At 42.8% G+C, this 21554-nt stretch overlaps 4 protein-coding genes across 6 annotated transcripts; 3 read left to right on the plus strand and 1 right to left on the minus strand.

The window, feature by feature from the left end:
• Nucleotides 1-41: 41 nt before the first annotated feature.
• Nucleotides 42-21514, plus strand: RB195_009896 (uncharacterized protein; the record flags this gene model as incomplete). 3 transcript variants are annotated; one of them, XM_064190659.1, is made up of 19 exons in its annotated part: nt 42-152; nt 235-771; nt 997-1184; nt 1627-1739; nt 2370-2489; nt 2543-2722; nt 2781-2927; nt 8551-8614; nt 8690-8802; nt 8868-8974; nt 11997-12100; nt 12925-13040; nt 13278-13424; nt 15628-15777; nt 15830-15973; nt 17980-18046; nt 20130-20284; nt 20516-20632; nt 21426-21514. In XM_064190659.1, the coding sequence occupies 19 exons, from the start codon at nt 42-44 to the stop codon at nt 21512-21514; spliced, it is 2769 nt and encodes a 922-aa protein (XP_064048242.1). The 3 variants fall into 3 exon arrangements, with proteins under 3 accessions (XP_064048242.1, XP_064048243.1, XP_064048246.1); XM_064190661.1 differs by lacking the exons at nt 42-152; nt 235-771; nt 997-1184; ... (2 more) ...; nt 2543-2722; nt 2781-2927 and adding an exon at nt 6675-6766 and having other exon boundaries at nt 8531-8614; XM_064190660.1 differs by lacking the exons at nt 8551-8614; nt 8690-8802; nt 8868-8974; ... (7 more) ...; nt 20516-20632; nt 21426-21514 and adding an exon at nt 4227-4411 and having other exon boundaries at nt 877-1184; nt 2781-2903.
• Nucleotides 4629-5033, plus strand: RB195_009897 (uncharacterized protein; the record flags this gene model as incomplete). The annotated part of the gene is made up of 1 exon (XM_064190662.1): nt 4629-5033. The coding sequence occupies one exon, from the start codon at nt 4629-4631 to the stop codon at nt 5031-5033; it is 405 nt and encodes a 134-aa protein (XP_064048244.1).
• On the plus strand, nt 6039-6611 carry RB195_009898 (uncharacterized protein; the record flags this gene model as incomplete). The annotated part of the gene is made up of 1 exon (XM_064190663.1): nt 6039-6611. One exon carries the CDS (start codon nt 6039-6041, stop codon nt 6609-6611), a length of 573 nt encoding a protein of 190 aa, XP_064048245.1.
• Nucleotides 10671-11255, minus strand: RB195_009899 (uncharacterized protein; the record flags this gene model as incomplete). The annotated part of the gene is made up of 1 exon (XM_013440823.2): nt 10671-11255. The coding sequence occupies one exon, from the start codon at nt 11253-11255 to the stop codon at nt 10671-10673; it is 585 nt and encodes a 194-aa protein (XP_013296277.2).
• Nucleotides 21515-21554: the final 40 nt, after the last annotated feature.

The following is a 21554-nucleotide window of genomic DNA, read 5'->3' on the forward strand; positions in this document are numbered from 1 at the left end:
ACACTGTTTCGAAACTCATCGAGGTATAACGAGAGTACAAGATGCCGCTCTGTCTCACCTTCATCGACTTGAAGAAGGTCTTCGACTCAGTTGAGACGGAAGCGGTCGTGGAAGTCTTGGACAACCAAGGCGTCCCTACTCAGTACATAAAGGTACTTCGAGAGTTGTACAGTAACTTCACGACCGGAATTTCGTCATTCTACAAGAAAAAAGAACATCATCATTGACGTGAAGAGGGGGATCCGACAGGGTTATACAATTTCACCCAAAATATTCACAGCCACCCTCGAGAACGCAATGCGAAAGTTGGTATGGGACGACATGGGAGTGAAAGTTGATGGTCGGCAGCTACACCATTTGCGCTTTGCTGATGACATCGTATTGATAAAACCTAACATCAGCCAAGCGGAACGAAAGCTGACCGAATTCGACGAAACATGTAGATGCATCGGTCTTCAGCTGAATCTACAAAAGACGATGTTCATGCGCAACGGATGGGTCTCGGATGCCCCATTCACGCTCAACGGAACGAACATATCCGAATGCACCAGCTACGTTTATCTGGGTCGGGAACTAAACATGATGAACGACCTGACCCCCGAGCTGGGCAGGAGGAGACGAGTGGCTTGGGGAGCGTACAAGAGCATCGAGGATGTAGTGAAGAAGACCAGGAACACCCAGCTCCGTGCTCACCTCTTCAACACCACCGTACTTCCTGCTTTGACCTATGCATCGGAAACCTGGGCATTTCGCAAGGAGGAAGAAAACGCGGTGAGCGTCATTGAACGCGTAATTGAGAGAGTGATGCTAGGAGTATCCCGTTTCACGCAAGTGAGGGACGGGATTCGAAGTTCTGTCCTACGTCAGTGATCGAAGATTAGAAACGCCGCCGCGTTTGCCAAGGAAAGTAAAATAAGGTGGGCCGGACGTGTGATGCGCCTTAACGACAACCATTGGACTAGAGCCGTGAGCGACTGGGTTCCCCGCGATATTAAGCGCACTATAGGAAGACCGCCGACCCGATGGTCAGATTTCTTCACGAAGTCCTTCAAAGAAAATTGTGATGCTCTTCGTGTCCCACGCGAGAGAATGAACCACTGGGCGACACTCGAACCACGCGATCGGGGCAAATGGAAGAATTGCTGGCGCTCGCTCGACCAGTTCGAAGATCAACGGGAGTCAAGGTGATATTTTCATTTTTCACGTGTAGAAAATTCCGCACCGACGACGGTCTATACCGCCCCAAAATTTCACGTTACCTTAAAAAACATAATGTCTCGATACTTTTCCTTCGTTTTCCGACAAATTAATTAAGTGGCATGCGGCCTTCCCGAGCTACATGGAAGTTACTTCGTTTATATATCGGAATAACGTTTATGCTTCTACAACATTCTCAGTAGAAAATGCAGCTCGTTCAAGTTGATTCTTAAATAGAAATGTTGTGCTTTAACTTCTGTTAAGCTACACAAAAAATACATATATTATCATGTAATTTTTTATGCATCTTCGCCTCCATTTTCTGATCCTTCCTCTTTCCTCCTCACACCTTCCCCCATATTAATGAGGATTCCCTGTGTAAGTTTGAGACTGGCCTAGAACAATGAGTAGATTTACTTTCTGTCGTAGGTGGTACTGGGATCGTATCAGGAGCGACTGTCTTCCTTTCACTTTCTTTGGTCAAGGAGGGAACTTCAATAACTTTCAAACCAAGGAACATTGCAATGACTTCTGCTCTGTGGGTGAGTAAGCAATTGCAAATGAATGAGTGCAAGGTGCACCTCGATGTCTCCGTTTTCATCGGTGCACTCACCAAATAGACAAAATTTTAATTATTTCGCTTTCAACAAAAATGGGAGGATTTGGAATTTTGGTAGCAACTTGAGGCGATTAAAGACAGTGTGCCACGAAACTAACGATGTTGAAGTCTGCGGTCAAATATAGAGTTCGCAGTGTAGATTACGAGTATGTGCGCGGCTCCACTCAACTGCTTATAATTGCCCTAAAAAGCAGCGTGGGAAACGGCGTGTGCTTCTACGAGGTGCGTGAGAATGCCCACCCTTGTGCACGCGCTGCATCCAAGAAACGGTCGGGAATCAATGAGGTTCTCTCTCCAGCCTATTCAAGTAGGACCAATGAATAGGCTGTTGAGGAAACCAGCTACACGAGGGTGGCACGTTTTCACGTACTGCTTTGTAAGAACAAACGTCGTTTTTTAAGACGCTTAGGGGAAGTTGAGTGGGAACACGCTCATACCCGTAGTCTACACCTTGAACCCTATATCTGCTCACAGAGACCCCAATATCGCCAGTTTCGTGATACGCCGCCTTTACCTAATGAAAGAAATGTTTATTTCGTAGCTTTTTCTTCAGATTTATGTCCTGTTGGTTCGCCCCTTCATGGAGTGTCCGGGTCGCCTACCTCTTGCACTTCTTCCTTAGAATGTCCCGTTCCTTACTCTTGTCAGAGGGGGAGATGTTGTCCAAACTCAGGTCGGTTACTCACATTAACAGTTATTATTTCTTTTCGAATTACTGCTTTTCAGATAGTGTCTGTAATCAACCACTGTCTGAAGGAATCCTTTGTATCGCAACACCGGTGACTCGATTTTGGTTCAATGCTAGCGCAGGAGCCTGTCAGCTCTTTTCCTACAATGGTTGTGGAGGAAATTCAAACATATTCTCGTCGCTAGATGCTTGCCAGGAAACCTGCACAGGCATTGAAGGTGACTATATTGACCAAATTCAATTTCGTTACGAGGCCGAATGGTAAATGCTTCGTAGTTGGACCGTATTGTCGCCATGGACAAGCGTTGAGGAAGGACGATGGCAAACTGGCCAGATGTGGCGTCACCGCCTTAGGTTACGAATGCCCTATAAACTACGAGTGCTACCACGACAGAAATGGTAGCGGATGCTGCCCCTCTTCAGGTATTTCAATGTCACCCATCTTTCTATGCATGAAGTGTTAACTGTTTATTGAAATAGTGGTCGTGGTTTGAGATTAAGTTGCATAATATTTTAGCTTTTCATTCTATTAAACAACATTCGTTATTAAAAAGAAATGCAATGTTCTACCGAAAGTGTTAAAGTATACTAGCGACTATCATCTCTTTCTCTCCGGCCTTTTCCAATCGAACGTACTTCTCCTTGTGCTGTGTTTGCAAATTTTCCGCTACGCTAGCTCGTACCCCCTCCCTCCGAAGTTTGCAAATTGAGACGTGAGCTTGGGTCGTTTCGGGGGAAAAGGGAGTTGGTGGGGGGCCGCTTAAAAAGCGAAACGAAAAACTTAATAACTACCTGAACAGATTTCGTGAGCTCCGAGCCACTAAACAGGATTAGTTGATTTAGCAATTATGTTATTTAACATAATTACCTTGGTTGACGACACTTACGTTTGTAACATTCGAACATCCAGCGCGGATCTTCACTGTTAGGGTCAGGGTCAAGCGTGTAGTTGAGAAAAAACCTTCCTGAAAACGAACCCCCCATAGAAGACTCTCCAGAAAAAGACCCCCTCATCTCGCTCTTTTTAGTATAGCCGCTCATAGCAATGAAAAATTAGTTGTAATAAAAAGAGTTAAAGAAACAAATTGGACGAGTCATAAATAAATCAAATAGTATAGTACAGCAAATACTAATGAATAGTGCTATATTTGATATTAATATAAAGTGTCGCAATTAAAATAAAAGCATACAATATAATATTGACGCTTCTGATAACTCACTGTAAGGATTAGAAGTAAGTCAATATATATGTGCACATATAAATTGAAAAGATGGGGAAGCTCTCAACGTGTATTTGACGACACATTTTTTTTGACAGTGATTGCGAACGGTTGAGAGTTTTTCCATTTTTGCAACACAACTTCTCTCATTGACAGTGACTGCCTGCTGCACACAACCTCTCTCATTGACAGTGACTACCGACGATGAATTCCGTTCGATTCCGTCAGAATCTTGACCTTTGCAAAACCGAAAAAAAGTACTGAGACGAAAATTTCGCCGGCAGTTTTTCTGAAATTGTATTTAGAGCACTGATCATCGCACATAGGTATTATATAGACGTTAATTTAGTGATTAGAATCAGGCATCGATTGGAAATTACTACCGGACTGCTCGGATTTTAGTAGCTTGAAGTAAATATGAAAAGCACTATTCATCGCATATATTTATTATTTATTGAGTTTTAAAACTATCAAGAGACGCCTGTCTCTTGAAACTCTTGAGCTGATGTGCCAGCGTGGAGCACCACGAGTATAGAGAACCAAGAATTCACGGCCGTGCTCACAAGGCTTTGCGGAGAGGCGATAAAGGAAGGTCTTAAAGAGAGAAGAGCAGAAGTGCTGCCTGAAGCTGCAGAGGTGGGAGAAAGCATCCCGGCTATGCCCGTCGAGACTTCGCCACTCGCATGACTGCTCTCCGGAACTCAAAGGGAACAACCATTGCATCGAGAAGGAGAATGGAGAAAATCGTCTACGACTTCTACACCGATCTCTTCGACAGCCATGTCCACTTGCCTCCTTACCATCTGAGGGAAGACGTACACGTCATTCCAGAGGTTCTCCCGTCCGAAGTACGACATGCTATCATGTCGGTAAGAAATCGTATGGCACCCGGCTCCGACAGAATATGATCAGAACACCTGAAGAACCTCCCGCCAGTACTCAACAACACCCTGACAATGCTTTTTACACGTTATCTGTCGGAATGCGAGGTTCCTGTGGAAGACCAGCAAGACAGTGTTGTCGTATAAAAAGAGAGATCCACATGAGATCGGCAACTATCGCCCAATCTGCTTACTGTCCGTCATCCCAAAGAGTGGTCCTTAATAGGATTAAAAAGTCTTCGATGAAGGATAGCCATGCGAGCAAGCAAGGTTTCGAAAAGCATTCAGCACGATTGGCCACATTCGCACTGTCGAAACTCATCGAGGTATTACGAGAGTGCAAAAAGCCGCTCTGTCTCACCTTCATCGACTTGGGGAACGGTAAAGAGGGTCCCGGCGGATTCTCCGCGAATGCCTCCAGGACATAACATGCCCAGTGGATACGCCGGCGGATACGCGAACATACCTCGAAGAGTTCACGTTACGCTCCAGTCGTTCATGAAGGCGCAGACAACCGTCTTAGATGTTCTTCTAGCCACAGAGACGCAGAAAGCTGCGCAGTCACAAGGAAATATGCAAAGAAAAGTGGAAATTAGCGAGTAAGTCAAAGAATAATAGTGTTAGATAGAAGTGCATGGGATTTTGTATGGTATCCTAGTAAAGAAAGGGAGTGAGTTTTTCCTTATATCACCTTCACAAAGTCCAGAAATCTTACCAAATTTAAACTCCTGTAGGTTCCAAGAAGTCAGAGATACAGAAGGTCCCTCTGTCCAGAAATAAAATAGGCTACAAAAAAGCTTGGAAGTTACAGGATATCGATAATTCTCATTACCGTTACTTTTGAAAGCTGGAATGTTCCGTTTTAACGAAAATTCTTGTGCACGCAATTTGAAGCTATTAGATACATCCTTATCTCATATTTCACGTGAGGATTGCTCTTGCTTCTGGTACGATTATAAAATCGAGATCACCTCACGTCACAAAATTGTAGTGAATGTGTCTGATTCTCCAAAACAATTTAGTAAAGAGTGAATTATATCCTAGCCGGTGATGCAGCGTATGATTAGCGGTAGGCAAGCAGAGTCAGCTACTTAGGTGTCAGCGAAAGTGAATCTCTCGCACATGCAGCATCGCTAATTGCTCTGACAAGGCATGACCGGGACATGCTCGAAATTCCGCCGGGACCCCCCTCTTTACACGCACCCCATCGACTTGAGGAAGGCCTTCGACTCAGTTGAGACGGAAGCGGTCGTGGAAGCCTTGGACAACCAAGGCTTCCCTACTCAGTACATAAAGGGACTTCAAAAGTTGTACAGTAACGTCACAACCGAATTTCGCCATTCTACAAGAATATTATCATTGACGTGAAGAGGGGAGTCAGACAGGGTAATACAATCTCACCCAAAATATTCACAGCCACCATCGGGAGCGCAATGCGAAAATTGGAATGGGGCGACTTGGGAGTGAAGGTTGATGGTCGGCAGCTACACCATTTGCGCTTTGCTGATGACATCGTATTGATAACACCTAGCATCAGCCAAGCGGAACGAATGCTGACCGAATTCGACGAAACATGTGGATGCATCGGTCTTCAGCAGAATCTGCAAAAGACGATGTTCATGCGCAACGGATGGGTCTCGGATGCTCCATTCACGCTCAACGGAACGAACATGTCCGAATGCACCAGCTACGTTTATCTGGGTCGGGAACTAAACATGATGAACGACCTGACCCCCGAGCTGGGCAGGAGGAGACGAGTGGCTTGGGGAGCGTACAAGAGCATCGAGGATGTAGTGAAGAAGACCAGGAACACCCAGCTCCGTGCTCACCTCTTCAACACCACCGTACTTCCTGCTTTGACCTATGCATCGGAAACCTGGGCATTTCGCAAGGAGGAAGAAAACGCGGTGAGCGTCATTGAACGCGTAATTGAGAGAGTGATGCTAGGAGTATCCCGTTTCACGCAAGTGAGGGACGGGATTCGAAGTTCTGTCCTACGTCAGTGATCGAAGATTAGAAACGCCGCCGCGTTTGCCAAGGAAAGTAAAATAAGGTGGGCCGGACACGTGATGCGCTTTAACGACAACCGTTGGACCAAAGCCGTGACTGACTGGGTTCCCCGCCATATTAAGCGCACTACAGGAAGACCGCCGACCCACTGGTCAGGTTCCTTCGCGAAGTCCTTCCCAAAGAAAATTGTGATGCTCTTCGTGTCCCACGCGAGAGAATGAACCACTGGGCGACACTCGAACCACGCGATCGGGGCAAATGGAAGAATTACTGGCGCCCGCTCCACCAGTTTGAAGATCAACGGGAGTCAAGGTGATAAGGTGAACAAGATCAAGGTTCAGCAGTTAAAAAGTGGATTAAATGAAATGTAATAAACCAAAAAAAGTAGATTCTGTGCACATAGTTAGGTCTTGGAGATCACGAATAATTTCCTTATTAGAAGACCAAAAAAATTGGGTAGTTTTTGGGAGAAGAAGCCTTGCCCTAAAAACAGAAACAAAAACAAAACAAACAAAAAACGTTTTTTCCACCTCCTAGTTTTTTTTGGAACTTTGAGACAAAATATTTGTTATATTCTGTATATTATATTCTTGATTCTAGGTTATACCCTAACTACTGTATCTGCATTCAGATACTTTTTTGGAACTTTGAGACAAAATATTTGTCTCAAAGTTCCAAAAAAGTATCTGATAAGATTTCCCAACTTTTTGTTTTGGATGCACCTATGCACTTGACTTCTTTTTTGTCGTATCATGTCCTTTAATCAGCATTTAAAGATATTTGATAGATTCAGATTCATAACACATAGATACAACATTTCAGCAAATATGCTTCTTCTACTACTTTCAAAACACATGAAATTTCCATTATATTGAATTGACAGCAACCGAGAAATGTCGCAGGAACGCTGGAGGAGGTGGAGTAGAAGAAAAAGAACAAGATAGAGAGAGGATCGTATTCGTGAGAGTCATGTCCCATCACGACGCTGATTCAGTACACCATCCTAAACCCACATAATAATAACAAAAAACATACAATATGCTCCACACTAAAACACATGAAATTTCCATTATATTGAATTGACAGCAACCGAGAAATGTCGCAGGAACGCTGGAGGAGGTGGAGTAGAAGAAAAAGAACAAGATAGAGAGAGGATCGTATTCGTGAGAGTCATGTCCCATCACGACGTTTGATTCTAGGTTATACCCTAACTACTGTATCTGCATTGGCTAAATAATCGTATGCGAACCTATCTGTGGCATAAGATGCTCATTGAGAATTTCTTTCAGCTCCATTTTTCGAAATTCCACTTCGCTTGTCCACTATGTTGAGAAAAGCCATAACGTTTTAAATAAATTCAGTTTTAAATGAAAATTCTAACAATAATTTCAAATAGATTACCATTCTTATTGGCAATTCTTCGTCGTATATCTGGAGGGGTGCTGTAACTAGTCTGAGAGCCCCTTTTCTGTTTTTGAAAACGTGCAGGAACGGGTATCTAGTATTTCCAAGTATTGTCTGACTTTCAGAAGACTTGAATCTGATGTCGAAAAACACTGGACTTGAAAAACTCAAAGTCTCAGATTGAAACGCTTATCTGGAAGCGTGCGCACATGTAGTTGTTTAGAACGATCTCGATTTCGAATTCCGTAATTGGCGCCGCGGTACTCTTACCAATTTTTAAGTCTACTGGAGCCAGAAAAAGTCCTATCGCAATCGTAACCGCCAAGCTGCGACAGGCTTCAAATTGTTCTCACCCGAGTGTATAGTTTGCATGTTTGGGTTCTCTTTCGCTAAAGCTGCCTTCAGTCAAAAACCCTTCTTTCGCTTAAGCTGCCTTCTGTGATAAATTGAAATCCAACAAGAGATACTGTGTGAACGTTAGATCTTCCACTGCTATACCATAGTGTTTCAGTCACCAGGTCTACATTACAGAATATATCTGTTCACTACCACTCTCCACTGGTCGCCACTGCGGACAAACGTCAACGACTCGCTGGTAAATGTCAATTTAGTTCTCCTGTTTAGGGCTTAGCTTGAACGTTTTTTAGAAGGCAATTTTAATGCATGTCAGGTACTTTGATGGGACAACAAACTCCTGTAGGTCGTTTCTTTTCAAAGGATGTGATGGGAACATGAACATCTTTACCACAAAGCAGAGCTGCGAAGAGTTCTGTCCTAGGAGAGGTGGGTAGAAATATGCAAGAATAATTTTCAAAGCATCTATGGTTTTGCCAAGACGTGTTCTGCAGGTTTAACCTGTCCTTATGGTGCGATGCATTATCGTCGCTCTACCGGAGAAGATTTTGAATGCTTTTCCGACAGGGACTGTCCTTTTAACCATGCCTGTATGCCACCAGTGAGTCACGGTCTGTTAGATCTGTGGATCGTTTATAAACAACCTTTGACATAAGGTGAGGTACTTGGTTTGTCGATCAAATGTGGCTGGCGAACCACAGTAAGCGAAGGCACATCTTAAATAGAAGAAAAGAAAGGCAGCCAGGCGCGAAGCTCGCTGAATGGTGGACAAAAATTGTTGTTGGTCATCTCTGAGGGTAACATTTTGGAGGACCCCGTAAATGCAAAGACAGATGTGAATCAAGTAACAACGAAATGAAGCTCTAGGTAATTACGTAAGCAGCTGCTCTCAATTTGACGCGGTGGAGCTAGCAGTTGGTATTGGCCATCACAAACTGCAGCGATGAGTGGTGCTAGCAAGGGTCTCCTCCGATTCTCACCCCCATCGCATCGATTCAGCTCCATCGCACCGCTTCGACTGCAACCGCTTACGCATCGGTACCGAGCTTTAGGTCGCTTTAACCCGACTATGTACAGTCGGCGTAAGGCGATTGGTGACATGAAGACGCGACCCATACTCAGTGAACGTTTGCACAAACTCCCCGGACTTCTTCTTTTCTTTTTTGTGGTTTTCCATAGTGGATGGATAGGATTAACTAGTCTCAGCGAAGTCTTTCTCCATTGAAAAACTCAACTTTCAATGAACCTCGGCATCGTTGGATTTCGTATTGATTTTGATAAGCTGTACACGAAGTTGTTAAATAATTTTAAACAAACTTTTTTCTCAGGCTCTGAAGAAGGCGATTCTCGGCAAAATTTCCGAGATCAGTCTTCTTCAGAGCCTGAAGTAGGCTTTCAATTTATAATTTGAACGACCAAACCTCTCCACAACTAAACTGATAAAATCCATACCTACTTTTTCAATCACCAACTTAGCGACTACACTGGATGCTCACCTTAAATCGAAAACGCGTAGCATGGATCGCTGACTGATCGATCATGGGAGCGGATGGTTCAAATATCTCATTTGGATCGGAAGAACCATTCGAGATATGGCGCGAGTTCCCGCGTTATCGGCAGACATTCGCCCTTGCGGTTCATTTTAAGGCTTTTGGCTTGGATCCAGCACGCTTCAATTTTCGAGCCAACGTTTTAGATTCATGCGCTAAGATTTGGACCCTAATTTCAAAATCGGCTCCGTCGTGCTTTTGTGTTCTATGGACACGTGAAGGTGTCCATTCTCGTAAGCTATTCCTTCCGTTCACGTGCTCTTTAACGCGGACGTACAGCGGTCGTGCCGTTTCACCGACATACTCGTCGCCACAGTTCGTGCAAGAAATCAGGTAGATTACCCCGCATCTCAAGAAGTCTCCTGTTCTACCTGTGGGACAAATAATACAGTTCGGTATTGTACAGATGGTGTCGTACAAACGATTCCGAACTAACTGACGTTTCAAATTGTTCGGTGGTATTTCAACGACCGAGACGAAGCTATCTAAGCCTGCTTTCTTCAGACACCGTCTAATGACAGTGCTCATCTCATCGGAGATATAAGAAAAGCAGAGAGATATAAGAAAAGCAGAGAGATATAAGAAAAGCAGAGAGATATAGGAAAAGCAGAGAGATATAAGGAAAGCAGAGAGGTATCTTATTTGTGGTTGGGTTTTCCAATTGTCATGCTCGCTCACTTCGATGTCGTCTCATTTTAGACGTTCGGATTTCATAACCATTAGTAACAGCACTTTCGCAAGCGAAAGTTAACGATTCCTTTTTCTCCTCAAGTCCTCAAGTCCACTACAAACGGTTCTTGCCGTTCTGAACATGTTAATTACAGCGTTCTTCATTTGAGATGGATGAGCAAAGAAAATGTAAACAATGTAAAATGTCCATTGTAGGCCATGGATCCCAATGTGAAGTTCTTCAGGCGTTCTTCTTGGGCCAACTTTTTCGTTGAAATTGACCTCGTAGAAGACATGATCTTCTCGGTAGAACTTCTTCAGGTCCACATAGAAAGCTTCGACTTTTTCTTCGTAGTTTGATGTTGGAGCGTAAGCGACGAAGATAGTTAGAACTGGGGTTTGACCACATCTTCTCATCCACAGACGTCCGATTTGGGTCGTAAGTTGTTCGAAAGAGTCGATGTTCGCCATACTTGTGTTGACGAGGACGGCAGCTCCACCAACACCTCTACTGTCGCATGCTCCCAAGAACAGATCTTCTCCAGTTTCATATACGGCGTTGAGAGGGTGACGTCGCCTCGTCTCGGTCAGTCCGATGACGTCGTACTTAGTCTTCTTGGCTTGCATCATCAGATCTTCGATGGCCGCTTCCGAAGCAAGCATGCGTGCGTACGTGCGTTATAAGTACAGATCGTCATGCTAGTCCTTTTCCGTTTCGGTAGCCTGTATGACTCCTGCAACTCCGTCTTTCCTGGCGCTACCGTACCAGGCTTTTCTCCGGAATCAAGACTCTTTTCTATTACTGTGACAAACGTAAAATTTTGAAACCCAACAGGTTGCAAGCCTCTAGTTCCATGAGTTTCTGGGAGAACGTTGCGTTCTCCCGGAGTGGGCGTGTGGAGCTTATTTGTTGAAGGGGACTCCAAACCGCCTACCTTGCGTGTGAAACCTTATTACTGTGAAATGCGTGAAATTTTAAAACCCATGGGCAGATTGCAAGCTTGCAATTCCATGGGTTTGTGGGGGAACGTTTTGTCCTCCCAGAGTGGACAAGTGGATCTTATTTGTTGGAGGCGACTTTAAACCACCTCCGTTGCAGCTCGCAGTTGCAGGCTTTTGGCCGGAGCGACGTGGGATACAAGGATGTCATGAGACAGTCCTAGCTCAGCAAAAATAGGAAGTCCATCCCTTGAATCCACCCGCGTCTCTGGACAAGCACAAGGTCGCTTTTGGTCCACGATTACCCCTATCCGTTACCCAGGGACGCGCCACGTAGCCTCGCGACTAACCGGCTGCGATCTCTCTAGTGAGGGAGATCTTTGGTCGAAAAAGGATAGCCAAGCTAATATAGCCTGAACAGGTTTTAACTTCTTCGTAATATTACGTATAATGAATCAGTTCTAGATTCTGTACAGAGGCATTGAGAGGAGACTCTGTTGTCCAACTAGACTTTCGAATTGTAAGCAAGTTGAAGACAGTGGAAACAACTGCGGACAGTTGATAACAAGGTAAGCAATTATTTGAAGTTGTCATTTTCCTCGTTTTCTTAGTTGTGCGTACTTCAAGTCTGTGCTAATGCGCCAAACGTTTGCATGCTGAGAAGACATCAAGAAACATTCATCTTCACAATACCTCTCGATGTAGCAACAGAATGGAATTTGAGGAAAAATGGATGCTTAAGAAACATCAGTAATACCTCTTATATAACAGTTGTTTCCCATTTCTTGCGATGACTACCTCTTGGACAACATCTCCGAGCCTGTCACTCTTTGGTGGCATCCACGCTGATAATCTCTTTCCATGATTTTCATGAATTCTATTTTAAAAAAACGATCTGATTATGCTTGCTGCAGTCGTTTCAAAAGCAATACCAGGACTAAAACAAAAAGAATAAAATATGACTCTAGACAATGAATGAATGTATGTATGAAGCTAAGCTAGAATAACAATGTGAGCAATTCTTTGAAGTTGACGTTTTCCTCGTTTGTCATTTTTTCGAATAAAGAGATCTAATGTATTTTCCCACCCATACGGGAGCACACTGCAAGACAGTTTTAAGTTTATTCAGACAAGGCGCAGCATTTAATTGAGGTGTTAGACTGATCATTTGACAGAGAAAATTTAGGTGTACTTTTGAATATCATGATAGAGATTGGTGTCATTGAGTGTGGTTACCTAACAAACGACGCTCTAAGGAGATCAATCTGAGTTCAGATTATATGCTTTACAGAAATTCTTTTTAGAAAGATGTGAATTGAATTGTGAACCACTGTGTACTAGAAATTGAATTCCATAATTACTTCCACGTCATGTTTCATCATGATATCTTTAGGTTCTTCTTTGACAATGTCACCAAATTGTGTAAACCGATGAAATTTTGGGGTTGTGGAGGTAACTCAAACAATTTCCCTTCCGAAGAAAGTTGTTACAAGTACTGTCTCAGTTCAGGTATAATTCCAAGTCTCTATTTTTTTCCATTTCCATTCATTAACTATCAATCCGATCGATCGAACTCCAATCCAATGCATTCCATCATTCACTAGCAGGAATAGGATCTTGTTATTGATATTTTCAATTTTTCGCTATTATCTGTTTACTGATGAATATAGATATAAATAGATTATTTTACAATTCTTCATCTTTTTACTAATAGCTGCCTACAGAACTATCTACTAAAGATTTCAGCATGTGCTCCTTCTGAAGTAGTTCTACTTTCGTCAACATTTGGAATTCCATTCAACTGCTCTGATACACCGTGTCCACCTGGTTACTCGTGCGTGGTGGACGTATGGAACCCAAAAAGCATGGTTTGCTGTGGAACACCTAATTTTGGTGAGCTAACTGCAAAACTATATGATCTGCTTTATTAGGGTTGTCTGTTCTTATGTATACCAGCCTGAGCGTCCGATTAAAGGGGGACATCGGGGGGCAGTAGTTAGGTGCCCGAGCCGATTATGTGCAGCCGAATAAGTGCCTGCAGAAGAGGCTGTCGGTAGGCCAGATCAGGCATGTGTTAGGCTAACTGTGATCATTAACTCACGCCTAGCGATCACCATGTCACAGAGGTCATGCGCTGCGTTTGTATTGGAATTATTATACTTGGTAGAGTCAGCTTCTAGGAAGGTTCAAAGAACAAGATGGCAACAACATAGCAACGTGGAAAGTGGAAAAAGGTTTAAAAAACGAAAATGCTGAGAATGAAGCAAAAACGTAGAAAATTTCTTCAAAAACAAAACAACACCGGAAAACATAAAGTTGATAAGGTTCCGAAACGTTCAGCTTTGCGATGGTTATTGCTTAAAAATTGTAGCAGTCGGAAATTTTGTTATACAAGACGGGGTTTATCTTTTGCCGCCTGTATACACTTTGTGAAAGAGTCTGAATCGCAAACTTCCTGCTTATCCGTAGTCGGACATCAACAGATACTCGTTGGCGGCATTCCTTTCAGCTCTCCTCGTCTTTCAGTGCTGCCGTGTCAATCTTCGATCGAGGGGGAGGTTCTCGGTTTTCTGTGGAATTGTATTCTCCAAACACACCCTCCAAACAGCTCTGGATTTCCGAATACCTGAGTGGGAGATGTTTCTCGTCAGAACGTAGTTGAGTTGTAGTCTGAGTGTTCTCATCTTTCGCTTCCGTTGCTCTTCAGGCTTCAAGAGGGTTGACCTTTTGCCACGTAAGCTGATCGCGACGATGATTCCTCCTAAAGGCATCACCCTACGAATCTGAGGTGGTGCAAATTTCAGGTGGACTATTCGTATACGGGATGGGAGACTATGGAGAGGAGGTGATTCCGTCCATTTCTTCCTAATTATCGTAAAAAACGGCCCGGAAGGTGCTGCGCCGCACACGCTGGCGCGCTCTAGTCGAACTCCTTGTAGAAAATAGTGCGCCAAAACGCCCGAAACCGTATCTTGCGGGCCGTTTTTTACGGCAATTAGGAAGAAATGGACGGAATCACCCCCTCTTTATACTCTCCCATCCCGTATACGAATACTCCACCTGAAATCCGTACCACGTCAGATTCGTGAAGTGATGCCTTTAAACGTGAAAGTAATGATGAGGTTGATCCGTTCACACAAGTCAAGAAGACGGAAACCGCTATTCGAAATGCTGGGTATCCTGAACATCAACGCGTTGACTTTTCCATAGAAAGTGTCCTTGTTGTTCTCTCCATCAGTCTTTGTAGGTATGTGAGCACTTACGATTCAGAGCTTGCATCCTCCTCCAACATGTTTTTGTAGTCGTTCTTCTCACTATCAGCTATTGCACAGTCTCCTATCTTCTTTTCATCAGCATAGCCAGATTAGGTGCAATCTCCGCCAGGTTTCCTCCAGTGCAGTAAACGAGACACAGAGGAAAAGTTTAGACAGGGCGGTTTTCGCCAATGTACGGAAGTTCAGCGTGACAAAATGAGTACTTGTTGCCAAAGATTCCATGCTCCCTCCGGACAGACGACCTTTCAGGCTGTAGGCTTTGGCGATGTGCTGGACGACAGCACCTTTTTTTTGCAAAATATGGGAATTTTTCGCCTTATATTTGTGCTGGCTATATACGTCGTGCGTTCCCAACGGGTACACACGAATGCCTGATTGCGTATCAGGTTCGTATACGCGGTCCCTTCCTACCTCGTAACGGTTATTGGCCTCGACGCACCACGGGGACCCGTCTCACTGCTTCCTGGGATCTCGATATGCACGCGCACACAAAACGCACACCCACACAAAAATACGTGATTAAATAAACTCGTTATTTTATAGCATGATGCTTGTGCTTCCAATTTGATTTATGTGCTGTTCATTTAGGCTGACCGCAGAGTTCGTGGAAGCGATACCATAGGGTGTGCACGTCACTACCAGCAGGTGATTATCGATCGAGCGCTATATCATGCCAGTGTTCAGTCCATAATCACCACTTAGTAGTGATGCACAATCGCTTCAGTAAACTTTATGGTTAACTTTATGCCGCTCGACGATTGTTATTGTCTTCAAACTTGATAATAATTTTTAAATCTGTTAGATCATATTTTGTTCTTCAGATGGCTGCCCAGATGGCTTGCAGGCGTTAATCGATCTCTACACGTTGCTTCCGATCTCTTGCCGCGGCAACAATTGTCCATCAAGTTCCCATTGCCTTTTTCATCCACAAAAGAAGCGACATTTTTGCTGTGGCTCGTCGAAACGTATAGGTAGTAGTTAAAATAAATATCATCTAAGTATTGATTGTTTGGTTGATTTGAGAATCGTGCCCTTCTGGATCGCGCCTTGTCCTCCTTAAAAGTGGAGATCGAATGGGATGTAATTTGCATGCGCACTGCCCTGAAGGTGCAACTTGCTACAGGTCCAACTCAGTATTTTCTGGAGTTTGCTGTAGAAGTCTCAGTGGTTCGTTGCTTTCAACTCTCACTAGGATTCAAATGCTTATTTTAAGTAATTAATTATTTTATTTTAATTAACTCAAATTATTTCGCTAATCCCCTTAGTCTCTATCAAACCAAGATGTGATCTTCAACTGCTTATCACTCATTTACTTAAGCTATGCTCTTGTTTTCCAAAATAACGTTCATATGATACGTTAGTTACATATAAGTTACATATATCCCCTCGTATAGTTACATATATCTCCTCGTATAGTTACATATGTCCCCTCGCTCTGCAAAAAACAGAAACTTTTCGAATAGTCGTCAGATCGGCGAAAACGACTTGTAAAGTGAGGTAGCCTATGCACTCTACGTTGCTGCTTGTTGTTCCTACAAACAACCCCATCCAAGTCATTGATTGGAATGAGGTGTGATCACCTGAGCGCTCAAACTGAGAGTTCCGAACATCTGTGCAGTAACGAAGCTTTCACAGCTGTGGTAGTGGTATGTGGCGCAGTGCGGAAACTGCGTAGTGCACTGCGACTCAGGAACTGTTTGTTACGAAGGGTTTTGTCGTAATGTGTCGCAACCTTTGCGCCCCGTCCCACCTGCGACTCGTCGAAAACCCATTCGGACGAATCGCAAGGGTAGCGGGGCGCAAAGGTTGCGCATTGCAACAGAAACCGTCGTAAGAAACAGTTCCAGTGTCGGCCGTTTACACCCTCTTCTCCACAATCTGCGACCCCGTAAAGGCACTACCCGCCTGATACCCGTGCCACACCAGATTCGTGGTCCACCACGAACTCTATGAGGACTCTATGAGGAATGTAAGAAAACATGTTTGTAGAGTCAACTGAAAATGATTTAATCTTCTAACCTTGTATGATTGTTATATTACCAGCTATATTTATTTTATTATCACCTCATTTTATCTTTTCTGACGCCGCCACACCTATCTAACGCCGTTCCCGTTTACACTGATACAGGGAGAGGTGAAAGGAATCACCCTCCTCCCCACAATATACGACCCTATATAGGCATTACCCGCCTGAAACCCGTACCACACCAGATTCGTGCGGTGGTGCCTTTAAAGGCCGATTACGTGGAAGAAGACGTTTTTTGAGACGATCTCAGTTGCAACGCGCCACATCCAAGTGCGATCGGTCGAAGATCAGTGATGTCTTCTCACCAGCCTATTCAAGTGAAACTAATGAATAGGGACGTGTGCATAGAGGAGCGTTCTAACGCACCTCGTATTAATCAGAGTGGCCCCCACGCCGTTTCTTACGACGATCAGAAAGAGATGAGATGACGGATTCACCCCTGATCCCGCAATCTTCAGCCCTATCTCTAGCTTCTCCCGCGGATCCCCCTACCACGTCAGATTCGTGGTATGTTGCCTTTAAGAGAACTGTTGTAGTACTTTTGAGTGCCCATTCCATTTCGTTTTTCTCGAGTTGACGCATGACGAATAAGACAGCATCTAGAAATTTGCCACTACCTTTCAGCTGCAGCTAGTTTTGTTGCTTCATGCATCAGTGCAACAAGACTGGCTGCCATTGATATAATGAATGCAGACCAGGGAGACGGGAATTGCTCAGAAAAAATTTATATCGGAGTTCGGCCGGTGTTTTCTAACGACAATCGAGAGAATGGTGTGAAAATTCAAAAGCTTGAACTTGGAGGTATTGAACACTTGACCTTTCCAACAGAACCACTCTGTGCCCGTCAAATATCGAAAATTTTTGATGAAATTAATTGTTCTTCAACATTATCTCAAGTTCAAATTTTGTGAGTTGCTCAAATCTAAGGCAGGAATTACTGCACGTAAAAGACTAAATGCTGTGGTGTTTACCAAAAACGATGAGGATTTTCTGTGGTACTGGTTTCGCCGAACAAACACTCCATTCGGGTACCTTCCTTATAAACATTCAACTTCTTTATTGCTTCCATAGCATAGAATATATTGGTTTGTGCACTCTTTAGAAGCTTTTGAAGAAGGAAGTTCTTGCAGAGATGCACCTGTTTCAGAACTGTGTGGTGCACCAATGAATATCGGCGTGACATGCAATGATGCCCATCTGACTGCTCCAGAAAGGTAATAAAAGTTCTGCGTAGAATATAAATTTATAGGAGTATGGAAGTACAGGCGAGTGTAGCGCTGTTGGGAAGAGGTTTCGGTGTGTTTGCACGTCTTGGAGGATGAAAACACTAACTTGAGTCATCGGCTAGCTCCCGCAAACCACTGTATATGCTAGTCGCACGTTTGCAAAACTCAAGCAAAACTGAATTGAAGTGGACGTTGTGGCACATCCCAAGAGGATTGATTAACGCCGTACACTTTGTTGCTTATCCATCTTATGGAAGGTAGGATTAAATAGATCTCAGTTTACCCTCAGACGGAGGACAAGATTAGATGTCGCAGTGTTGAGAAGAGATCTGCTCTCTTGACGCTCTTCAGTAAGAAGGAGTGACTATGCTTCTATGGGACAAAGATAATAAGGAATATATATATATATATATATATACTGTATATATACCAGTCTGAAAGTCCAGCTAAAGATCAATGATCAATGAGAATTATTAGTGGTGGGATTTTCTCTGAATGTAAATTTGTTTTTCTACATTTGGAGAACATTCATACTTCTACTTCGAACACTCCTTCGAACAATATAATATAGACACAATTTGAAAGTATTACCCAAAGTGTAGGTTTTCCTCCCGATGTATCTGACTTCCTCCTCTTTTCTCCCAACACTTATCAGAGAATAGTGTTTTAACATAAAATGACGTGAACAACATCATCGTACTGATAAAGGTAACGTCCCGCGTCAGATCACACTGTTGACTACTATTTGAGCAGACGTTTGTATGGTTGTTTCTACATTCTGAAAAAGGCATGTTACAAACCTGAAGCAAATGTCTTGGGAAATAGACATGCGAAGGGGTCATAGAGGTGAAACACAACATGGGAAGTGGCCAATGTAATGAAACTGTTCCCAATGTCTCATTCATCTTCTGCCACTTGCACACGAAGTTATTGCGCGATACTACTGCACTAAGGCACACCAATTCCACGCCGTTGGATCCATGTCACCCCATTTCACCGCTTCATGACGGTTTCATTACATTGCTTAGTGTATAAGAAATCATTCCAGTTGAATGTGTAAATCTAAAAAATAACTTTCGTAATCAGAACTATTTGTTCTGTCCAAAGCCAAGATGCTCTTGTAAGTATTGTTTAAAATATTGTTAACAACTTCCTCATTGGTATTGTGTGCAATCACTAAATCATCCATGTATGTATAGGAATGAATTGTAAAATTAAATTCAGAAGCATTAGAAGCATAAATATACTCATAATAAGAAGAAATAAAGTTTTCTAGACCTGGAGTAGTAGTGGTAGTTTGTAGAACATTTACGATTTGTCTAAATGGTCTATTACCAACAAAAACTGTTGTCCAAGATAAATTCGATTTATAAGGGAATATATGTTATAGTTTCTATAGTTATATTTGTTTATAAATACATATATCTGAAATATCAAGTTTGCGTTTATAAACCACAACCAATATTTTACGTGCATTTTTGAAGCATATTTCAAAAAACATGATGTTTCTATTAGTGACTCTATGAGGAATGTAAGAAAACATGTTGGTAGAGTCAACTGAAAATGATTTAATCTTCTAACCTTATATGGTTGTTATATTACCAGCTATATTTATTTTATTATCACCTCATTTTATCTTTTCTGACGCCGCCACACCTATCTAACGCCGTTGTACCCGTCTCACTGCTTTCATGAATTCCGTAAAATATACGCGACAGAATAAAGTTGTCATTACATATGATGATCAAAATAATAACATTACATCATTTTTTTTATTAGTGACCTTTTTCCGTCTATTATTAACTGCAATGGTGGACTCCTTACTTCGAATATTCTAAGAAATTTCCTATCGTAGGATTATCTTAATCTTATACAACTTTCACATCTTTTTTCTATTCTTTTCTCGCCTCATTCTTGATATAAGCGTGTTGGATTTGTAAATGTCCTTTCTCTTGCAGTTGATGCTGAAAATGAAAGAGGAGACAAAGTGGTGCCACCGCATGCAAGCGATATAGCACATTTCTTCTCCAGTTTGTCCCTTATTTTTTATGCTACAAGAACTATTTTTTAGGTATTATTATGACCCAAAGACGTCAACATGTCGTCGATTCTTCTACCAGGGATGTGGCGGTAACGCAAACAACTTTCAGGATGAAGCCAAATGCGTGGCCGTTTGCGAAACCGCTGTGGTCGCCACTCTTTCTAGGGAAACTACAATTTTCACACGTCAGTTTCACATCACTTTTTTACTGAGAGATTTTTTCGATCACCATAGCGAAGGAAATGAACCCGCCTAATCATGAATGCTTATTCTGAGAAATTTAACGAAATCTACACCCGTACATATGATATCGTTACTATTCACAAGAAAAAGTGATTTTTTAGCGGAACATATTTCTCTGAGTATTTTAAGACTGACTTATTACTATTCGTTAGAGACGACGGTACCTTTTCCAGGATCCTCTTTGAATGAGCGGCACTGCTCATCCAGAGAACGTTGCCCAGGACAGACTGTCTGCGTCAATGAAAAATGTGCATGCCGACCTGGTCAAGTGCAGTTGCGGGGCATGTGTTGTGAGTTTTCCACAAAATTATTGTCGTTCCTCAACAACCTACAATGTTTTCTAATGAAATTATCGATACTGTATAAAATTTGTGGAAATATTGTCCCTAAAGAACATGCGTTTGAAACGAAAGAAAGGCAACCATTCACAGATGCTGAGCCCGGACGCTTTGTCTGAGTCACGTGGTTGGTGTTGTACCCCTGTCGATATAACTTCATGTACAGTAGCCATGATCGTAAAGGCGTGTTAATAGTGGTTTTCTGGTGGCACCCGAATGTCGACGGAATTGCGAGCAACAGCATTGCGTCTAGCTTTCAACATTTCGTTTAGAATCCAAAAGAGAAGGGAGTTCAGAATGACGCTGGTGTTTGAGCAATTTCTCATGACTTGAAGCACTGATACCAACGATAATTGTGAGTTGGGATATGATATCCCCCTCAAACACAGCTCGGATGTTGGCGGTGACAGTTGTCAAGGAATGACCTTGTAAGAACTCGTAATAGACGATAGCTTGCAGACGGCTTTGGTCAATTGAACTTATAGTTATTTTAAAATGATAAACGCTTATACCGCTTATACTCTTCAGATTGGAGCTTTCAGAAATCCCCACTATATTTTAGCATAGAATTATTTTAATTTTGTTTCTAAAAATTTTAGAAGGGAAAAGAATTTTTCTCTCAACCCAGTACTTTTAGAGAAGAGGAGTGTTACTTTCGTTACAAGTAGAACTGGATGTCTACTCTAAAACTCCTCGGCAATATCGAAGGATTCTCCTCAAATTAAATTAGTCGAACTTATTTCAGACTGGAAGTGCCCTGCAGGCTACAGGAATGTTGACAGTATCTGCATTCAACGCATCTTCGACTACAATAACGAACGTTTTTACTCGTGAATGCAAGCGATTTTCTTAAACTCATCTTTATATTCAACTT

The sequence above is a fragment of the Necator americanus genome, chromosome III (assembly GCF_031761385.1).
Source record: "Necator americanus strain Aroian chromosome III, whole genome shotgun sequence".
Lineage (NCBI taxonomy): Eukaryota > Metazoa > Nematoda > Chromadorea > Rhabditida > Ancylostomatidae > Necator > Necator americanus.